At 42.8% G+C, this 22,280-nt stretch overlaps 1 protein-coding gene across 1 annotated transcript in view; it reads left to right on the top strand.

The window, feature by feature from the left end:
- The window catches only part of IRX1 (iroquois homeobox 1), a gene marked incomplete at both ends in the record, with an annotated part of 4,978 nt that extends 2,415 nt beyond the window's left edge, over positions 1–2,563 (top strand). Inside the window, 3 exons of the mRNA XM_082045800.1 lie at positions 476–1,490; positions 2,032–2,104; positions 2,506–2,563. Coding sequence (XP_081901926.1) covers positions 476–1,490; positions 2,032–2,104; positions 2,506–2,563 — 1,146 coding nt within the window. The remainder of the gene's footprint in view (positions 1–475; positions 1,491–2,031; positions 2,105–2,505) is intronic.
- Positions 2,564–22,280: the final 19,717 nt, after the last annotated feature.

Raw genomic sequence — 22,280 nt, 5'->3', positions numbered from 1 at the left:
GGGGCCAAAGACGAATGCTGTGCATGCATGTCTAATATCCTCCTGGATATTTTTCAAGTAAAATGCGGCGTTGTGCGCAGGCATTAGTTTATAACTGTAGTGTAGTACCTGCTTTCTCTGGCTGATAATTTCGAGAGCACAATAAATTGTGTCGCCGAGGCGACTGCGAAATTGCTGCTTTTCCATCGTTTGATTTGATTTGGTTTACGGAGAAAATTAGCATAAGGTCTGGCAGAGCCCAGCTTAGCCCCTCTCTTTTCCTTCCCCTGCAAGAAGGGGGGATCATTTGGGAATAACTCTGTCTGATCTAAAGGTGAAGAGCCTGGAGCGGGGAGGGCCGAATTTGCCTGTGAAGACCCTCTGCACCGCCCCAAGGCGTATTCCGGCTCCAGGAGTAGCCTATTCAGGTCTGTTAGAGACGCTAACGAGGTAATTGATGTGCTTTTTCCTCTCCGCTTGTCTGAATGTGTTGCAGGGCTCCCAGTACGAGCTGAAAGATAATCCGGGTGTCCACCCCGCTACCTTTGCTGCCCACACCGCCCCCGGCTATTATCCCTACGGACAGTTCCAGTATGGGGACCCGGGGCGGCCCAAAAACGCCACCCGGGAGAGCACCAGCACCCTCAAGGCCTGGCTCAACGAACACCGTAAGAACCCCTACCCCACTAAGGGCGAGAAGATCATGTTGGCCATCATCACCAAGATGACCCTCACCCAGGTCTCCACCTGGTTCGCCAATGCCCGCCGGCGGCTCAAGAAGGAGAACAAGGTGACCTGGGGCTCCAGGAGCAAGGACCAAGAAGATGCAAATATCTTCGGGAGTGACAATGAGGGGGACCCGGAGAAGAATGAAGACGACGAGGAAATCGACCTGGAGAGCATAGACATAGATAAAATCGACGAGAACGATGGGGAGCAGAGCAATGAGGAAGAGGAGGAGAAACCTGAGCTCCTGAGACAAAGCAGTGAAGAGGAGCACTTGGAAAAGGAGAAGGATTTGGCACTGACAGGGTCTGAAGGCCTGAAACCCAAAGACACACTGACCATGGTGAAGGAGGCCTCTGACAACAGCACACGAATCATCAGTCCCGGGGGACAGAACAATTTACAAATGCCATCTCACAGCAAACCCAAGATTTGGTCTTTGGCAGAGACAGCAACCAGTCCTGATGGTGCCCTGAAATCTTCTCCCCCTCCACCCCCTCCTCCCCAGGTTAACCACACTTCTCCACAGATCCAGCACCCCGCTTTTCTCCCTAGCCATGGACTCTACACATGCCAGATTGGCAAATTTCACAACTGGACAAATGGGGCTTTCCTCACTCAGAGTTCCCTGCTAAATGTGAGGTCTTTTTTAGGAGTAAATCACCACCACGCTACTCATCACAATCATCACCTCCAGGCCCAGCAACAACCTTCTGTTTTAACAGCGACCCTGGGAGCCCTAAGTAGTGAAAAACCTTCAGAGAGGACCAGTCCCAAACACATAGGTAATTAATGCACCAGGCACCCACCTCCCCCTTCACTCCCAACACATACACATTAACATCTTCTACTTGAGGGGTGGTGTAACTGGTTGCTTTTAACGGAGTTAAAGACAATTTACTCTAGCGTTGTTTTGTTTGTTTCTTTTTTCTTTTTTTTTTTTTTTCCCCTCAAACATGTTGATTGCATCCCATTTTACGTGGACGATTACATTCTCACCCTATAAGCCCACCCAATAAGATGAGAATGCAGAAAAAGTGTAGTGAAATATATAGTTTTAGTTTTGCTTTCCTTCCCTCCTTTCTGGCCCTCATGTCCAAATAATTCCAGTGGCAGTCCAAAATGTGGCAAGAAAGCTTGCATACTCCTTAAATATTGAAAGTAAGGAATAGCACCGTACACACACACACACTTATACCTACACATGCCTGAACAAGATGGGGAGAGGGAGATTTGTTCTCTGCACACAACCCAGAGTTTTGCTGCTGTTATTCTAAAATGGTTCACCTGTTTCTGCCTTTTTTTTCCTCTTCTGTCTCCTTCTAGAAAGAGAAAATGTACCAAGAACTGACTCCCCACCTCAGCCGCTAAAATCGCCCTTCCAGCCTGTCCGTGACAAGTGAGTTTGTTTGTTTGTTTTCACTGCAGGAATGTTACTTATGTGAAACAGAGTGTTTGAATAATAAAGACTAATTATAACACCTAATCATCACCATAATAATACATACAGACAACAAGAACAACATAGAAGTTGCTGTAATCTTTTCAAAGTAAGGCTAAATTACAATTGTACATAGCCAGACTGTAACTTTTCTGAAACTTAACAGACCTCAAAGATCTCGTGTTAATTACACCAGTGACAATGATTTCTGTGCAATTAACTAATACTAGGATGCCATAGTAATAGACAGGCAATTATAGGAAAGGATTCTCTCTTCTTTTTTTTTTTTTCCCTGAAAGATTGTTACCTTTTTTTTTTTTTTTTTTTTTTTTCCTCTCCTCCTCCTTTCGCCCCTGCAGCTCTTTGGCTCAGCAAGAGGGAACACCGAGAATTTTAACAGCTCTCCCTTCCGCTTGATTAAATGGTTTGGTGAAAACATATTACAGAGACTGGTATTAAGGACAAAAAAAAAAAGATAAAAAAAAAAAAGAAACTATATAAACGACTCCCATCAATCTCCTTTTGCAATAAGGTGGTGCAAATCTATAAAAGCGATTACACAAATCTGTAGATGGATCCCCTTCTTCATTGTACCATTTCAGATCGTGTTATTCTAACCATTCTTGGATTATTTGTTTGGTAAATGTTCCCCATGTGTTTGTGTTTTTTCTGTATATAGAGTGATTTCAGATTGTAAATAGCGCGTCAGCAAAACTTGTCTAAATCATATATTTTTGTCTAATAAACTAAATGAAATTATGAGCTCTCTTCAGGTATGTATTCTGTTGCTGCAGATCTTATACTTATATTACAAATCTATTCAAACATTTATAATTTGCTTTCTAGAAAGTCAAGTCTTTTTGCCTGTAGATAACTGAAACTTAAAATACCAAATCCAAGCTTTTAATGAATCTTGTAGCTATTTTGTCAAAAACGAGACGCGAGCTTCCCTTTTCATTCACATAAATTTAAGAAGCTGAGTGAAGCTAGTTCTTGACTAGTAAAATTAAAGTTATTTTTTCAATTGTGACGAATCAGACGTGTTCTGTAGTATCCATTTTCCATCCATAAATGAATCTGAGTTCCACTTACGTTAAAAAACACATTCTTGAAAATGAAAGGGACATATTTTTTTACAGTTCCCTAGTGTATAACTTTGCTGTGCAAACCGGTTCCTAAATTGGATCAAGAGCTTTAGTGCTTCGGTACACATTCCTGACGAAGTCGAAAAAAAAAAAAAAAAGATTAGGAAAGAGAATTATTTGTAACGATTCACACTTGAAATAAACACGGAGAAAATATAACTGTGAAAGATTTTTTCCCTGTGAGATTAAACACAATCCTAGTAGAAAAAAAAAATGGCAGCTCTTGCACTTCCCAGAAGAAAGTTCTGCGATTCCTATCTGTTGGTTAAAAAGAGACAGAGAGACAATCTATCGATTTATAAAGGCATTAATCTTCCAAAGACGGTCCGTTAAAATGTGTAATATTTTGAGTGTTTACTTCTTTTCTCTCCTAAATGAGAACACTAAATGAGCATTGAGGTGCTAATAAGATACCAGATGGCTGTTGATGGTGGAAAATGGAAAGAAGCAGCTGGGAAAGTCATTAAGAAATAATGTGGTGACGCCCTATCCAAACGGAACCAACCTCAAACCAAGACTTGTCGGAAACAAGATGAGATTTTCAAATAAAATATTAATAAAATCCTTGTCAGATATCAGAATATTGATCTTGCTTTAGCTGCAAAATCATCGCAAACAAAGAGAGTTCTAGGTGAACTGTCGCTTAGAGATCTGCTGGCAAAGCAGTGGAAGTGGTAGGCTTCTATTTTTTGCGTTTTTCAAATGGATCAGAGAAACAGATCAGACGAGAAATAGATTTTGTGCGGGATATCTGAAGGGCTGAAGTGCACAGCGCGCCGTCTCTCTGAAAAGAGACTCTTTTTGCCATCCTGAGGCTCCCAGCATAGCATCAATGTGTTTGCTTTCTGGCTTTAATTGCTTTATTTTTCCGAAATCACAGGCAGTCCTGCGTTGGCAGCGTTTCCAACGAAAGAGTATATTACAGTTTTAACCAAACCGTAATAACATAGCTTTCCGAGGAAAAAAAGGAGTGGAAAAAGTCCTAAAAAAAAAAAAAAAAAATAAAAATAAAAAGACTTCACGCCTGTAAAGACAAACGGCGCGCCAGATCAGCGCTAATGTAAACGTGATGGAATCACTTTCTGCTTCCTACCAGTTCAGAAGAAATAGCTGCAGCCCCGCACAGGCCGCCTCTCTCCCGCTTTAGGCCCGGCTTCCCAAATTCCTCAGGGGAGCCGCAGCCGGTCCTGAGCAATCCGGCGGTCCGGGATGCTGCCGCCAAGGGCCAGCCCTGGTCCCCCTCTCCGCCGCCAGTCCCACTGTCCTGGTTGGGCACCGCTCCTTCAAAAGGGGGAGAGGACATGTGAAAAAAGGGCAGTGATGCTCTGGCGAGGTGCAGCGAACGCGGCGGTGCCAAATTGGCTTAGGGAGGAGAGGGGATTACTTTGCGGCATACGAACGTCAAGAAGGGACTTTTAATTGTGGAGAGCGAAGGAGTGTGAGTGTGTGTGTGTGTCCTCTGTGCGTGTGTAAGCGGGCACTCCCGCTTCCCGCCTGCCAGCGGTGGGCAGCTCCGAGCGGACGAGAGCGGGTCGGAGCGGGTCGGAGCGGGGCCGAGCGGCGGGGCGCGGGCCGGGCTTTGGGCGGGCTCGCAGCGCCCTCTGTGGGCTGCGGGCGGCGCCGTCCCCTCGCCCGGCGCGGCGGCAGTCGGAGGTACGGGCAACTCAGCTCAGCCGGAGGTGAGGGTGCTTGGGGGGCGGGCTGTCCGCCTTTAATTCAGCCAGAAAGCCAGCAACATCCTCCGGAGTGTGCTTCCAGTTTTGATTATGCTCCGGAGAGTGATAATTCCCACTAGTTATCTGGCTGGCAGTTTTCCGCCTGTGGAAGCCTCAGGATTTCTAGAGCAGACTCTGCCGCAGAACTTGATTTTTTTTTTTCCCATCTGCTTGTTTGATTTTCCCAGCCCCCTTTCCTCCTCCCCCCCCAGTAACACCAACAGTTGTGATGTTTCCCTCCTCAAACAGCTGAGGGGGTTAGGACGGGGTTGAATGAAGCCCCGCGGGCTCAGCGCCGAGCCGATACCTTCCAGCGCCTCTCCCCACTCCGCCCGAAGCTTTTGCCAGGGATGGGACGAAGCACCCGGGTTCCTACCTCCGCCTCGGCTGGAGAAGGCGGGGGCTGCCCGGGGGACTGCCAGCTGGCGACGGGAGGAGCGCCCCCGGGACCGCGGGATGAGTGCTCGGACGGAGGGTACTTGTGCCGCGTCCAAACTTTCTGGACAGGAGGAGCGCAAAGTGGCTTCCCCTTAGAAAAACCAAAGCCGAAAAGTCATAAGGCCAACTGAGAAGCGTCGTGTTGCTCAAGTGAGCCAAGCTCTCGTGTGGGTGCGTGCCTAAGTGCCCAGCAGCCCCCGAGGGCTGTCGCCTTAGCCTGGCTGTCACCCGAAGGGAAGAGGCGATTTCGTTTGTTTCCTCCATCAGCCACACCGAGGTGGCCTTTCCTCCTGGAGGACGTTTCAGCGAGAGCGGAGGCGTGCGAGCAGTCAACGCATTATCGCACGGAGCCCTCGGGGGCTCCCGGAGCGCCGCGGGGTGCGGTGCAGGGCCGGGGAAATGCGCATACACCGTCCCTCCCGCTCCGCGCCGGTTTTAGGAGGGAGCACGGGCTCCATATTTCCTGGGTTTCTCTTGTCACGTGAGCCGTGCTAGGAATGATCGTGTACGTCACCTTGGCAGGAAAATAAGTTCTAGTTTTTCTGTCATATTTTCCGTTTTCATTGAGATCCGCCCTGGCAGATGTATACCAGTAAATTACCAGTAAATACCACAGGGTAGGGAGAATAATAAAGGAGAAGCTTAAGCTAAACGATTTGCCTTAATTGGGAATGCTTCGAGCTGATAAGAGTAAATTGGAAAGTCCTATTTTTTTTTTTTTTTTAAGATGACAAAACATGAAACTGATAAATAAAGTCGATAGGAAAATTTGCATTGAGTTGGATGTGAGCTACATTGACTAATACTTCTTTTAGAACAGCGACCGAGCGCCAGGATACATTTTCTTGCTATTTAAAAGTGTGGCAGTAAACATTGTTCACACGTTTGCGTAATCCTCCATCGTCCCCCACTAAAAATTGGCTCCCTGTCTTGTTTCTGTTGTTATTTACTTAGCATTAACAGAAGAATGGCAGAAATCTGTGAAGAGGGAACACTGAAAAGTTGATACAATCTCGAGTTCAGCAAACTCCGAAATTAGCATTTGGCAGGATACACTAAAAGCAAACGGCAGCTTTACGGGGATTTAGCTTTGTCACTGAGACGTAGTTATGAAACGTGCTTATGGGTACACATGCCTCTTTTTTTCATTCTTTTTCTATTTTGTTCTGAAAAATAAATCTATTTTTAACTAGGAGAAAAAAAAAAAAAAAGCCCGGAGAAAGGGAACAAGAAAATTAGCAGGGTGCGTGTGTTTAAACGTTCGTTCCTATGATTCCTCGTTCTCGGCTCCTGTCATCTCTTTTTGTTGGTTGGGTTGAGTTTTTAAGGCTCTCTCTCCGAAGCTTGACCAGCCCCGCAGCCGCTGCCGGCAGCGACCGGCAGGAGCCGCGGCGGGGGCGCCCCCAGGCCGCGCCCGCCCCCACCACCGGGTCCCGCCGGGGCCCTTGCACCAGTCCTCATCGCGGGGCACGTCACATCTCCCCGTAACTTTCATTGTGTGGCCGTGTTTTCCTCCTCTCCCCAGGTTTTTTTTTTTTTTTTTTATAGGCGCCGATCAATTATTCACAAGCACATTTATCTCCCCTGCAATATGGAGAATTCATATTCATATCTCTGTTTTAGTGGCCTGACACTGATTAATGTAATATGCACCGCGGCTCCGAGTGCAGCACCGCTCTATGAATCATGCACTATAAAGTTTCAATCGTCCTTGTAGATGAGACTATTACAAAAGAGCGGAGAGCGGCGGGGGCGGGGAGGCGGGGGCCGGCAAGAGAGAGGGCTCTTCGCCGCTGCCGGCCACCGGCCCTGTGTTAAACAGCTTCGTATTGAAGCGACCCGGCGACTGATGGGGGACAATGCGGGTCCGGCATTCGTTCCGCCCGGCGGGACTCCCGCAGACACTGCTTCCCCTCCCCGGCCGGCCCCGGCCGCCCACCGCCACCCCACGCCGTCTCCCCACCGGTCCGGCCCCGGGGAAAGGGTTGCCTGAGCCCGGCCTCGCCTCCCATCCCCCTCGGCCACGCAGAGGCAGGGCAATGCGGGCTGCCCGGTGCCCGCCATGTCGGGTGTGCACCCCGGGGCAGGAAAGGGACTCAGGGTGACCTGCGATGTGCCCTGTCTGGACTAAGGGGCTCAGCCTGCCCGCAAAGGCTGGGTGCCTGCGTTGTGGCTGGGGAGTGAAGGTGTTAAAGGGAGTCCCCATTGCCTGTCTAATTATTATTATCATTTTTTTAAAAAACTATTTTTATTTTTTTAATTCCCAGATGTCCATAAAAGGCAAGGTGTGAAGAATGGGGGCCGCTGGCAGAAGCACGCTGGACAGGCTGTTGGCACAAAAGCAGCACGGGGCTGATGAGTCATAAATGCCAAAGGGAGCCTCAAAACACTGGCCCTGTCACGTGTCCGCCTTCCCCTGGCTCCCAGGGCTCAATTTGTGGGGGAAGGCCCCCCTGCCATTTCAGTGACCACCCTGTGTCAAAGTCCCACTTTTTGCACCATCCACCTCCCCACAGGCTGCTGGCGCATGGAGGGGTACCCACAATGCCTGCACATGCCACCCACGGGCCCTGAAACCCAGCAACCTGCCATGGGTCAGGCAGTCATGGCCTAAACCATCTGGGGCAGATCCCTGCTGGCCCATGGGGAGCAGAAGGTTGTGTGGAGTCATGCCGTCCGGGACCGCTGGTCCCACTCTGCCAGGAAGGGCCATGGAGGTGACTGGCGGGGCCTGAGCCCAGCGCCAGCTTTGTTGGGACTGTGGCGATGAGGGACATGGGGCCCGATTCCAGGATTGGAGCTGCCAAGTTTTACGTTTCAGCAGTAAATCTTACCTGGGACTAACAAATCAAGTAAAATGCTGGAACATGTAATAAACATGGCCTGCGTAGCGTGTTTTGCAGTGAGAAGTTACAGAAACGGCTCCTGGCGAGGTTGGTGTTCCCCATTGTGCGGTGCCCCCATGCAGTGCCGTTCATAGCTTGCCTGTAAAACCAGCCATGTGGACAGGAATCGCTGGAAGTACCAGGAGACTGAAAACCCCATAGAAATGGGTATTCAAAATTTAAGACTTAGAAAATATGAGCTCTTAAAACTAAACAATGTACTTCTGTGAGGAATTAATTTACTCGAGTCCCGTCACCTTTATTAATATTAGTTTTGGCTTCTCTTTTGTGTACGTAAAGAGAATACGTGCATGAGTGTTTGCAAAAAAAAAAGCAGAAAAAATACATCATTTATCTGTTTTTACTTACTTTAATTAGCATTACAGACATCCTTCACGTCTGATAGCCAAACTTGTATCCTGACATGTGCCTTTGGAGCCAAGCTAATGCAAAAATGCAAATGCGGGATGCACACCGATAGGCACCGGTGGTGCCTCTCCTGAGAATACAAAGTGCCGGCGTAAACTCTGTGCAGAATTAAAGGCAGGTTTAAAAAGTAACATTTATTTTTACTCCAGATTTATGGCTGACCCGTAGATAATTAAAGGTTTTATTTTGAGCTGTTGGCCCCACACAATACATTGTCCTTTGTTGCTGCACAAGTAGTGCTTTCCCTGTGCTGCCTACGGTTCAAAAACAATGAAGCAATCCATTTATTTTGTTGGTCAATTGTAGCACAAAGTGAGGTGGTCAGTGTGGAAAGTTTATCACTGTCTTGTCCCTTTGGAGGAGGCAGAGCATTCACACACCCTCTGCCCCAGTACACAAATGTCAGTCTTTTTGCAGGCTGCTGTTTTCCTTTTGAAGATGCCGATGGTGTCTCTGATCCACTAATCCATTTATCCAGTTTCATGAGTGCATTGGCTGAATACGCTCACAATAGCCTTGCCCAGCTGGAAACAAGAAGTCAGGGAGTGCAGCCGGCACACCCACCAATGCCTGACACCACTCTTGGATGAGGCTTGAGTGCTTGTCTCAAAAAAAAACCCCATCCCAACCCAAACCAAAACCCCCAGAGCCCTCAACCTGCTGCAATGTGCCCGGTACTGTGATCCTTCCCTCCCTGAGACCAGAAGTGTTTTTAGAACCATCTATAATGTACTACAGGGTTGTATTATTTTCATGATATTTGGCTGTGTCAGTGAGGGTTGAAGCTTGAGGAAAAAAAATGCCTCCGGGACTCTACAAACAAGTGCACATTAAAGAAACTGGTCAGTTGCTGCCAAGCGGGAGGGTGCACGGGGGAGGCAGCGGGCAACGGGCTTCCATTTGTGTTCAGTTCTGTGCCGTTATTTGCCAGCTTTTTATTGCATTTTAAATGTATGTTTAATTACCAGTGTTATTGGTAATAACAGAATGTTTGAAAATATTAAATACATTTGTGAGCTTGTGTGAAAAAAGAAGTTAAAAGGTGTTCGGTGCACAGAATGTTAAAAAGATCTCACAATGAAGTGATTAACATTTTTATGAATAAAATTAATCACGCATTAACTCTGCAGCTCAATACATCTGAATGCCAAATGTTGCACAGCAGCCCTTTCCCCTAAACCCAAGAATTTTGGATGCAGTATTGACCCACATCAAACAGTCGTCTATTAGTAATGGCAGTGTAGTTATGAGAAGATATTTTAATAATGTACATTTACATTTGAGGCAAGCAAATAAAAAGGAGAAAATAAATTTGGGGTATTTTGTCAGGATTTGTGAGGACCGGTAGGCACATAAAATACATTAGGAAGCAGTCAATAGGGGCAACTGTTTGGAGAAAAAAGAAGTTTATGCGGCGCTTATGGAAGCAAGCAGCAAAGTCACCGTAGTAAACAGATTCCAGTGGATTGTGCTGAGCTCTCCTCAGTTCTTATTAGCGCACTCATTGTTCTGGACAAAGCTTATTAGGTTTTAAGATGGGAGCTTAACATTATTAAAATTTCCACTGTGTCAGATAATAAAATGTGATCTCTTTCTCTCTCTCTCTCCCCCTTTCCCTCTGTGTGTCTGTGTATATGTGCACGCGCACGCGCGCGCGTGTGTGTGTTTTCTAATCTCTTGCCACTGTGGTTTTGGGATTATTCCAGCAGGCTGTACAAAGGAAAGCAAAGGCATCTGAAGTGTCACTCTACAGCTGTGGCAAAGTAACAGAATTTCCATTTTGTTGATGCTCCCAGCACATGTGTGCAGCAGAAGGTGATATCAAAGGAGCCGTTCTTCCTCAGTTCTGCACATTATTTTTCACTGCTGTGGCGAATCTCTCTGAGCTCCGTGAACCAATAAAACAACGGTCCCTGTTTGAGTTGATATATTAATATTTACTGAGGATTTGCAAGGTCGGGGCTAAATGTCAGCAGATTGCTGGGGCAGTACTGTGGGGAATAATTAAACAAATCTCACAGCAGTTCAGCCTCCTAACATCTTTATTAATTTTTTTTCTCTTTTTTTTTTTTTTCCTTTCTGGAAACAGTACACTGAAATAGTGCTTTTTCAGCCTTAGTGAAGATTTGAGAGAAGTTTAATAATAAAATCCTGTATTGGAAGTATTTGGTTTTGACAGTTGCTTGGCCCACTTGCCTGCAGATGTTAGTTGGTTTTGAAGGCTATGATGTGTGAATTATCACCAAGCTGCTGGGATTCTCACCTGCCTCTCCATCAAATTTGTCTTGACCAGTCTGCCAAGTACAATAACATTGCTACTATAAATGGAGACCCAAATTGGCTTCATTAAGTAGTGGGTCCGCTTCTCTAAGAGAAGAAACTGGAGGACCCCAGTTCAGTACACACATGTCCCTTAACATGATTATAGTGTGCACTTTAGTACAACTTAGACAATTCTCTTTAATAAGCTTCATAATTAGTGTTGGGATGCCTCATTACAAGTCATTGCCTGTAGCAGTCCTAGGCCAAACAGCCCTTCTCAATCTGATTTATTTTATTTTATTTTTTTTTATCAGGCAGCAGGAGCTGTCTAGAGCTTTTTGTTTGTATAATGGGGACTTGCATTAAGCCCCCAGTGTAAAAATACCACAAGGAAATTAATTGCTTCTGTGCAGATTCACCACAGATGTGTCCTGTTATAGGGAATGGTGTATTTCTGACATTGCTATACTGCAGTGTGTTGGGAGGAAAAAAAAAAGTCTGGAAAAACTACAAATGCAAACATATTAGCATCCATATAGATTCCTTATGTTGTAACTGAAAACAAGGAGATTTCTAAAGTGTGTCAGGGCCTTCAAACCTTTTTTGAAATGAAATGGATTTTTTTTTCTGATTTTATTTTATTTTATTTTGTTTTAATGCTCAAAACCCACTAATAAAATACACATGGCCACATATTCTGTTTGGTACTGGCTGATAAATGTGGTACTTAAAATAACACACACGAGGAGTGCGGTGACTCAACGCAATAAGAAGGCTGACACACAAAGCCGCCCTCAAGGTCAGTGGTTTGTTATCTATCACTGTTGGTCAGGTTGTGAATCACAGCTGCAAGTTTCAGCAAGTTAAGGGGAGGAGGAGCATTCAGAGTGCTTGCCCTGTGGAAAAGAAAAGCTGAGCTGGTGGTTTGTTAGCCGCAGCTGAACATCACCCTGCAGCTTCTGGGTAATGCCCATTCCCCTGTCACTACAGCAAAGCTGGAAAGTGCCTTGATCCAGATATGAGCGCTTTGATTTACTTGTTAGAATTCAGGTGGAAGGGTTTAGGGTTAGCAAGTCCACCACTGCAGAGCCTTGTAGCACTGCCCTCTCGTTATTTATATTGATTTCTTTCATCTTAATCCTTGTAAACTTCAGTTTTGACTTCAGGCTGATCCCTCTGATACGGTTGCATTTGCCTAGTGACATCACTATTGATAACAGAATATTAACAATTCACCTCACAACAGTTATACAAAGGAAGACCCATTTAGAATAACATAATTTGGGAGCTGTGGTATTAGGATAACTATTTGCATTCTTCACATGTGACTGTGAAGTGGACTCCATCTATTAATTCTAGGTGCTGCAAAATGAAAAGAAACCAAACAAACCAACAAGTGTCTCCTCTACTCAAATTCAGGATGTTGCCTGTCTGATAATGATACAGTAGCAGAAGTAATAAAACTGTTCTAGTAATGAACCTCCCAGATTAGATTTTCTAAGTATACGTAACATGAAAAATTCACCGGCAAGTTAAATTTCTGTATTCAGGCCCACTGAATTTACATACAGGAAAAACTTCATAGGCCTTAACGAATGTATCTGACAAACATGATTTCAAGAAAATCCGCACATTAACTGCAAGCAACAGTGGGAACATGTAAATTGGGCATGAACAGATCAGATCAGTGTTCATTTTTACCACACTGCACTTCATAGGATCTTTTACCAGCTGTTTCAGAGCAAATCCTTCCATTTTTTTTTATAAAAGGATAAATAATTTACAACTTCACATGAAAAACTATACATAAAATAAGATAATTTTAAAAATTGGAAAATTAGTTTTAAAAGAGATGGTAAACCTTGAAAAATACTGTTTTTCAAAGTGAGATTATGATAATTGTATCCATGTATGTGGTTCTTCTATACACAGAGGAAAAGGGAAAATGGATACTGTCTTCATCCCAGAGAGGCATGTTTTAGGTTGTGTGAGGGATTAGGAGATGGATATAGATGCTTTAATTCAGCATCTCCCTTTGGAGAAGAGTAACACATAAATTCCTTCTCAAGTTACATTTTTCTCTGTAGTCATCTTCTTATTAACTTTACAAGAAATAAAAGCAGTAGAACGGAGGAGGAAGTGGAAACCAATTCATGTCACCAACTACTTTTTTTTTTTTTAATTTATATGGTCTTCTACTTTTGTATATGTGTGTGCATGTGTACGTTAGAGAACAAAGAAATTATTCCCCCAGGCCTTGCTCCTAGGGGCTGCTCTGTGAATCTAAGTGATTACATGTGGACAAGAGGTAAGAGGAGATGATTTACTGTGAACACAGGAAATTTGTATACTTCTGGTAATGTGTGGTAAATCCACCAGGAAGCTAATGAAGTCTGATCTTGCTGTATGTTTTGTGTGGCTGCTATCTGGTTATGAGGATGCTCTCAGAAGGAATGTGAAAGCTAAGTGGTTTGGCTCCTTGAAATGCCCAAACACATGGCTTTCTTAGGCAGGACAAGTCAACAGTCTGCCTAAGCCCTCCCTTACCTGTTCATGCAAGGTATAGGAAGGATCAGAGAAGCATAACAGAAGTGCTGTTCTCACCAACAAACTTGTCCCTCTTAATTGCTTTTCCATTGTAAGTGACGTGTGCATGTTCTTGGTTTTACTATGCTATTCGTTTTGCCTGCCCCCTCCCACCCTTCAAAAAAAAAAAAATTACTTATAGTACTTGATCCTATTTAAATCTGTTTGATAGCCTCTTATGAGCTTTGAGAAACTGATTCAGTTTGTTCCTATTTCTGTGGAGAGCACTCTTCGATAGTACATCATATTTGTGTCCACAGTGCAGGTCTTTTGGGTCTTGGGTATGATCACCAACATAAAATGGAAGGTTCTCGCTTGCATGATTGCCAAGTGGCTCTTATCTTTGGAACCTCAATCTGATCAATCTCTCCTGACAATAAGCAGTCATAACTCTGGGCTCAGTGACCATGGATGTGGCTTCAGTCAGTTGCTCCTGGAGTGGAAGGGGTATGGCTGAAGACCATTTGTGTAAGGGTTCATCGATCATCTTCATCCCATCTTCTCAGGGCCTTTCACTGTCCTCAGGATTTTTATCTTGGTTCTTTCTTTCTTTGTCCTCCCTCTCAAATAGTATTCTGTTTCTCCCCTGTGCCCTCTCAGCAGATAGGAGGCTTTCCCATGTGTTGCTGTAAGAGCAGGCTGCTGTCAGCAGACAGCCTGACCGTTCTTGTCTTCTACACCAGACCTCATGTCTCCATGCCTCTACTCTCCCTTCCTTCTCCAAACTGAAAGCATTCTCCTCCTCTCTTACTTGAAAAACTGACACTTTTACACTTCTTGTGAAACTACAAGGGAAAAAAAAAATATTTCCACACTGAGTGCCCACCTCCATCATTCCTTTAGGTCAGAAAGCACTCCTCAACTCACTATTGAGGATGTCATTTTACTGGACTTTTGGGAGAAGGTGACGAATGGGATGCTGCTCCCAAGTCATCACTACAAACATCACAGCTTGTTATCCTGTCCAGTCTTCTGCTGGCCTTGATCCAAACAGAGAAATACAAGAATACTGCTCTTTTGCCTGATGGAAGCTGCTCTTTCCATCAGTTTCAAAGGATGGCAGAAAAATGCTGTCTGTGCACCTCTTAGTCAGAAGCAGCACAATCACTCATATCTCTGATCCCCAGGAGAACGTTTACACTTGACAATCATCTCTTTCAGATCTTCCCTTGGAATGAGACTTGAGTCTTACAGGTCTTCTGTAAGAGTCCATTAGTCCATACCTAAATGTGCAGAGGTTCTCATCTCCCAGGATCAGGGCATATGCATGCAGATCTTACAGGGAAGACAGAGAAAGCAGCAGTAGAGCTAAGGGTAGTCCCAAAGGACCTCAAGTCCAGAGAACTAACACATGTTGGAAAGTTCAAAAAATATTTTATTGTTGTCAAATGTATAAACCTGATGTGCAATTCTAACCAGATCAGGCTTTGGGCCGTTTGCCCAGTTATTCATAAGGAAGTGTCCAGAGCGGGTAAGATTGTGAGATTCTCCTGGGACACAGCTCTTGATCTGGTTATTTCTTGATGTGTTTGATAATACACAGTTCTCTGCCAGAGGGAATTCTGGGCTTATATCCATGTTCATCCTCATGTTCAGGCAACTGGGACAAGACTAGTTATGGAAGTGTGCTATGTTTAAATTGAGGGTCCCTCTGAGGGATAGGGCAGTTGTGTGAATTCTGGTCTGAAAGTGATCTCCATCCTTCCCTCTACCTCCTCTTCTACAGAATGAACACTGTCTTGGGGTTTTTTGCTGTAAATCTGCTTTCCTTAAATATTTTATTGTCTTGCTGCCTAGAAATGTTGAGGGAATTTCCTCAGAAAGTTGTGAAATGTAGCTTGTGAAGTAGTTAATCAGCACACGACAATTATTCCCTCTCATCTGGTGTAGAGGGATAGTCTGAATATCCCAATATAGGATTTTCAGAGGACTGTACGGGAAGCAGAAGTGTATCCTACAAAGTGTGAGAGAATAACTGATCTCCCGCTTGTGAGTAGTACTCACTGATATGTGGAGGAAGAATAACTTCTAGATGCATGAAGAAAGAGGTTGCTAGCCTGGAAACATGGTACTGGGCAGTGGATATCTTTGGAATAGCTCTCACTGCCACTATGCAGTGATTCCAAACAAGCTGAGGGATTTGCCTCTATTGGTCGCAAGTCCCTGCAAAGCAAATAATAGGAAGCTGTGGCAAGAGGTCACTCATAGACTTATGTGCATGACAGATGTTTTGCTCTCTGTCTTTCCTGAAATATCCTTCTTTAGGAGATATCATCTTCTGTCCTACTTTCCTCCATTATGTTTTGAGTTACTAGTTCGGAGATCTGTGTTCCCATCTTCCATTCCAAGAACAGAATGAGCTGCACAGTAGTTTCTTTATACGTAGCTCTTTATACATTGCACCCTTCCAGGCAGAGTTACTCCCATTGGTTAGTGAAGCTCCATCGGCTTTTCTTACTGTTTTCCTCTCTACATTAGGTTGACTTGATCCAAACTGACAGTACTCTCCATAGAACTGCAACTGATGTTACCATACCATGCTCCTAAACTAACTTTGTCCAGATTTTCTCCTGAGTTGATGATTTCCCAGAGGGAGCATATTGCTATTTGCTTGGCTGCTATACTTAGAATTAAGAGGTCAACGTGTGCCATGTCTTTTTGAAGAGATACACTTTGTGTGCAGAAAGGAGGTATAGGGACATGACGTGAAGAACTCATGATCTTATGCTACAAAATTGTTTAGGGGCTTTTTTTGTGTGTGTGTATGTGAGAGAGGTGTGGATAAGATTAGGTTTTTCAGAAGGGGCACTGCAGAGAACAGGTATTGAGGCTGTATAGGAGTGTGTGCTGGAGGTGTTGGACACTTCCATGTTTGTTTGCCATCTATTTCCCTGTTCAAGCAGCAACATGCTTACCATGACCCAGAGAACATTTAAAACCTAGATGAAAACAAGGGAGTTTGGTCAGGGAATTTGACCTCAGGGCTGTCCACAGAACCAAATTACAAAAAAGACAGTGTAGACATAGCTTTCCAGGTTGACATGTGTCCACTGTAGTAAGAATAATTGATATTTTGGCTAAAAAAGAAGAAACAGGAAAACATCAAAGACTATTTTTGCAAGATTTTGGGAATTTATGTGTTCAAGGACATTGCAACATCAATACTACTTGAATAGATTCAGTCGTTTCAAGAGTCATTCATTCATGTACAGATAAGAGTTCATGGAAATAGTAAACTCTATTTTAGGTTCACAGAACTTTGTAAGTATACCCAGATTTATTGCAGCAGCTGAAAAACATTCAAGGGTGTTCTAATGTGTAAGACTTAACATTTTATCGATTTTGTTTGGTGCAGTCCAGTGAAACATTTGGCACTCTTTTCCATATTTCACTTATTAGTCCCTCCCAGTCACTCTGAGTTCAAATGTGCCATCTTTACTCATGCAAGTAATGTTAAATACAGGAAGAATCACTGTCTTCCAGGAGTCTGAATAGAAGAGTCAGTCCCAGTATTTCCTCAAGAACATAGCTTGCTATTCTAACTTTCATTATAGTAGAATTCTTACACAGTTGTTATATTTTAAGATGGATGAATGAGAATTTTTAGGTGACTGAGGAGGGTGTTTGTGGGATAAACAAGACATCTTTCCCTCAGTTTAGAGGAGATATGTATTTTCCCACTTTAGAAATCCTGTTTTGTATCTTTTTTGGGCAACTGCTATCACTGACCGCAAAGATGTTCTGTAAATTTCAGGATACGGGCAGAGCTTGTAAGAATCTTACTTAATTATGTGACATATTGTGTTATATTGATTATGTTATTACTTGTAAATCCTGTTCCTTATTAAAGCTGCAGTCATTTTGCAATAAAGTTGTGTTTGCAGTCAATTAATGACTGTCTGGGGGCAATGGACAAAGTAGCAGGAATATTCGTGTGAAGTGGAAAGCATGGTACTGGGCCTTGCAGTATAAGACTAGGAAATACAAAAGCTTGTATCAAGGAAAAGAGAAAAAAAGTAATATATATTTAGCCCCTCTTCAGTACACTGGTTCACAGTTTTCTTTTAGGTCCAACAGAAAAAGCAGCATTGTGCAAAGCATCTGCACACGAATACAGGGCAGGATAATATTTGATTTAAAAATACAAGTAAACGATAACTGCCAATATTGAGACCATGTGAAGGCAAAGGAACAAAGCATACTTTCATTGCTAATCATGTTAACATCAAAGTTTGAAGAGTACATTCGCCTATTCAGAGGAAATGCCATCACACTTCTGACGATCACATCTGCCACTAATATCATCCGGCATGTGGTCAGGTCTCTGTTCTGACTTTTATCTCTCTACCAAAATTTCATGTCTTGATTTTAACATCTGATGCTAAATTCAGGTCACTACAAAATAAGTACAACTTTTATTTCTTTTCCACTTTCATGATGTGTTCAAGAGATGCATTTTAAAACCAGTATATAGTATGAAATAAATACTTTTTGTTTGTTTTGGTTTTTTTTTAGAGAGGAGATGGTGTTGTCATTTGTGGGTTTTTTGTTTGTTTGATTTTTTTTTTTCTTGAGTAGCCTTAGAAAACATTGTGTTAGACCTGTAGGAAATGCAGAAGTCTGATTTATCAGTACAATACTCTCATGCCAGAAATCAATGAAGTTTCATCTCTGTAAAACTGGAGTAGTGCACTCACACTCCATACATTTTTAATCCAGAGGATTTCAAACATTGATTCACGAGTCTATGAAAGCCTGAAGTTTTACCTTCCCTGATGTTCTATCTTGACAACGTATAGCTGGCTAAATATATGTTGGTGGCAACATCATATAAATGTGTTTGATAATTTGTAACTATTACTTTTTAGCTATGTCCCTAATTTTAAAGTTTTCTTGCTTTTTTTTTTTTTTTGAGGGGATAAACTCCAAACCTCTCTCCCTTACCTTCAAGATGTTTAAATGAAGAGAAAATGTTTCCACAGATGTATTTCTATATCCCTTTAAAGACCTCCTGTATTCTCAATGCCATTTTAAATGGGGTTTTACAGCAAATAGGGAGGAATGGTCTATTCAGAGATTTTTGAGCACATGAAACAAAGGTGTATGTTGATAGTTTTTCCTCTGTGTGCCAATATAGCACTCGTCTTTAGATTGGCAGTAATAAATTCTCATTTCAAAGCTGAAGAATCTCAGTGCTGATAAGGAAGTGGAAGAATAGGTAATACTGTATTTCTTCACACAGTAAAGAAAACATTCCAGTTAACCCAATGCAATGTTAACCATATAACTCTTTTGGCCTTGTAAGAGGTTTCTAAGGTAAAATCTAACAACCCTGTACTGTTTTTCAAGGCAGATAAGGAAGAAGTCTAGCAAATGAGTCAACATTTTCCTAAGAGTAAGAACTGATTGTAATGAACAAAAGCTATGCATATTTTAGTTTTGGTAGTGGTACACTGTTTGGTAAGTCTACCTCTACAGTCATTGTAGTATCAGCTGGGATAATAATAGCTGTGGAAATTGAGAGTAAAAAATGCACCATAACCCTTTCACCGAGTCCTTGTTACTTCCTGAATTAAATTGGGTCTTCTTTTCAGGTCTTTTACTATGTCTTTTTTAGCAACTTTTTACTCCTGTTCTTCCTTCACTTCTCTTCGCTTTCCATGCATCTGTACAGACAGGCGTGACAATTCATGGCTCACAGAAGACAAGCACTCATAATACTGGCTATTTTTTGTCTCTCAGATAAAATTTGTTAAAAAAATTTGTTAAAAGCAATGGACCCAACTTATTAAAAATTTTTTTTTTTTTTTTCCCCCAAGTACACCAAATACATAATGTAAAAAGTTTTAGCAGGTTGTGGTGGTTTTTTTTTTTTGTTTGTTTGTTTGTTTGTTTTTGTTTTTGTTTTTGTTTTTTGTTTTGTTTTTTTGCTTTTGCTTTTGCTTCTGCTTTTCATCTGCTTTACTTACTGGTGGATAGCTCACATGCACACAGAGATGTCTTTTTCTATCAAACCAAAACCAGTGAATATAAAAATCCTGCCTAAACAATTCTGGTTGCCAGTTGCAACACATTCAACAGTGTTACTAGTTGAATATCTATCGGAACTAATTTTATATAGACAAGTAATATCTTGGATTTCTAGTAACATAGAAGAACTACTTCTTGATATTAGCTTAGCCAAGGTTATTTTAGTAAAAAATACAAATATTCTACCAAAAAACAAGCTGAAGTGCTTCTGACAACCACCTGCATACACTAACTAAAAGGTCAAATAATAGAGTAGCAGTTTCATTTGCAAAAGTTACAGTAATACCCTATTATTTAAACTCTCTTCAAATCTTCTCATTTAACCTTTATGGCTGTAAGTAAAAGTACAACTATAACAATTAAGGCATTAGCATATTTCTTCTATTGCTATTGCAATACATGCATTATCAAAGTCTGATTGTGGGTTTATATGAAAGTGATTTTTCAAGCTTCTGCTTCTTAGCAATGATGGAAACTACACTGTTGCACTCCTCTACATAATTTTAAACACAATTCTGTAAAGTTATTTCTTTTGAAGTACAGGTCACGGTAGATGACTGCTTTTAAGCAGCCAAGTAAACAGTGTGATATATCAGTTTAGAAAATATTTTCATTTATTGCAATTAATTAAGATTAACTTCTATTATTGCCTTCAATTGTACATGAAACAGGCTAATATTATTCAACAATTCCACCATTGACATGAAATATCTTAGATGCCATTACATTATGGAGATTATTGATTTAAGTAATATTACTAGTTAGAGTACACTATAATATAAGAAAAGTGGCTTATAATTTTGATCTTGTCTTATGTTGAGTATTTTATAAATTACCTGTACAAAATGACAGAAGTCTTGATCATGAATGATCGATATTTTTCTTATTGAGAAAAAAATATGCTAAATAGACACTAATACATTAAAAATGAAGGTGACAAAAGTTAAAAGTAGAATAACTGAAAATGTTATTGTAAAATATATTTTACTTCAGTGCCATATTTTCACCCTCACCTAGAGATCTCAGAATACATGTGGAACAAATACTCTTTCTGGTTAATTTTAAATGTTAATGAGAAACTTATCTTTACTGACATTTCCTATTTTCTCTTTGAAAAATCATCAAGTGTGAGAGAATGATGAACAAGAGATGTATGTGCAAGCTTTCCTGTTGAACTGGGATGAAAATGATCTTGGAATACTAAGCAGTTTCCACATATTCCTGGAGAAGCCACCCAGTGGGTAGCTTCGATGGAAGACTTCAAATCCTGGAGACAAGAAATAGAAGCACAGTATCTTCCAATAGCCTCCTGCTGTCACCAGCCACCTGAAAGCCCACCTGTTGTACCCTAGCCCTTAAAAGAAGTCCACCCACATGACTGGCCCCTCAAATCACTGAGTGTGTCATCCCTGTGATCACTGAGGGGCCTTGGAGCAGACAGAGATGTAAGGAGGAAAAGGGGAGTTGTCAGCTCTTTGATTGGAGCATGAAGGACTTCCCATCGACCTTTTGAAGAAAGAACTTTTTCCCAGAGCCCAGTCCATCTTGGGAAAGATTGGCATGAGCCTGCCCCATCAAATAAGTCTTTTCAACAAAGACCTGATGAGAAGTTCCTGTACCATCTGCATCAGCAGTGGGAGAGACACCCCTGTAGTGCAGAAGTAGGCATTCACTCCTTCCTGGAAAAGTGGTTCTGGTTCCTCTGCCTGTCAAGCCTGGATAAAGGGAGAAAGTCTAAAGGAGGAAAGATATGGAGAAACAGGGTAAGAAGTGAGCACACTTAGGGGAGAACATTTAGGACAGAATAGTTTTGCTAGGTCACTGAGGGCCCAGACACACTGGAGATGGAGATGACATTGAAGAGGACATGGTGAGGGATCAGCAGGAGGTGCAACCACTGCCTCTATACATGGCCCTGGCTGAGATTCCTTCAGAAAGACAAAACAAACTTCCTGCAGAAGGGCCAAGTTCATTGCTTCCAATCTTATGCCAGCAGTGGAAGTATCTGTAGTCCACAACCTTGCTTAGTCTGGGGCCAGTTCCTTGAAATAGTGTAAGGTGGCTTAGACACCTGCCAGTGAGTACCTGGGATGGAGTATAGTGAGTTATCTTGAAGGCAGGAAGCAGGAATCAGCCTTGCCAGACTAGGCATTGTCTCTTGGTGATCAAAAATACCATTCTGGTTTTTCAAGCCTCACGTGACATCTTTTGTGACCTGCAGTGCTTCTGCCTTTGCAGAGTGAAGAAGAGGGAACTCTTCTATACTGAGAAAGAAGCTGGGTGGAGAGGACCTGGCTTGCTTTGCAATATTGCAAAATTCCTTTAGCTTCAGCAGATGTGAGTCTCCATCCCCCTTGATGCTTGTCCCCATCCCCACTGGGTAACAGGCTCAGGGGATCTTCTTACCAAAATAATGTGGTACCAATCAAACCTGACTTGAGAGTGAGAAGTGCTATAATATGTAGTGTGAGGTGCTTCCTCAGACTGCTCAGAGTCTGGTTCTGGAGAGAGAAGGCTGTGACCAGGCCCTCAGAGAAAGCAGTGTGGGATGTAAAAGCCTGGATGTAAGCTCCACTAGAGTAGGGGAGCACAGGCAAAGGCAGAAGGGTGCCATAAAAACAGGTTGTACACCAGGTAGCCCATG

The sequence above is a fragment of the Streptopelia decaocto genome, assembly GCF_964273445.1.
Source record: "Streptopelia decaocto genome assembly, chromosome: 2".
Taxonomy (NCBI): Eukaryota; Metazoa; Chordata; class Aves; order Columbiformes; family Columbidae; genus Streptopelia; species Streptopelia decaocto.
Note: the sequence above shows the minus strand (reverse complement) of the source record. Positions and strands in the feature narration are given on the sequence as shown.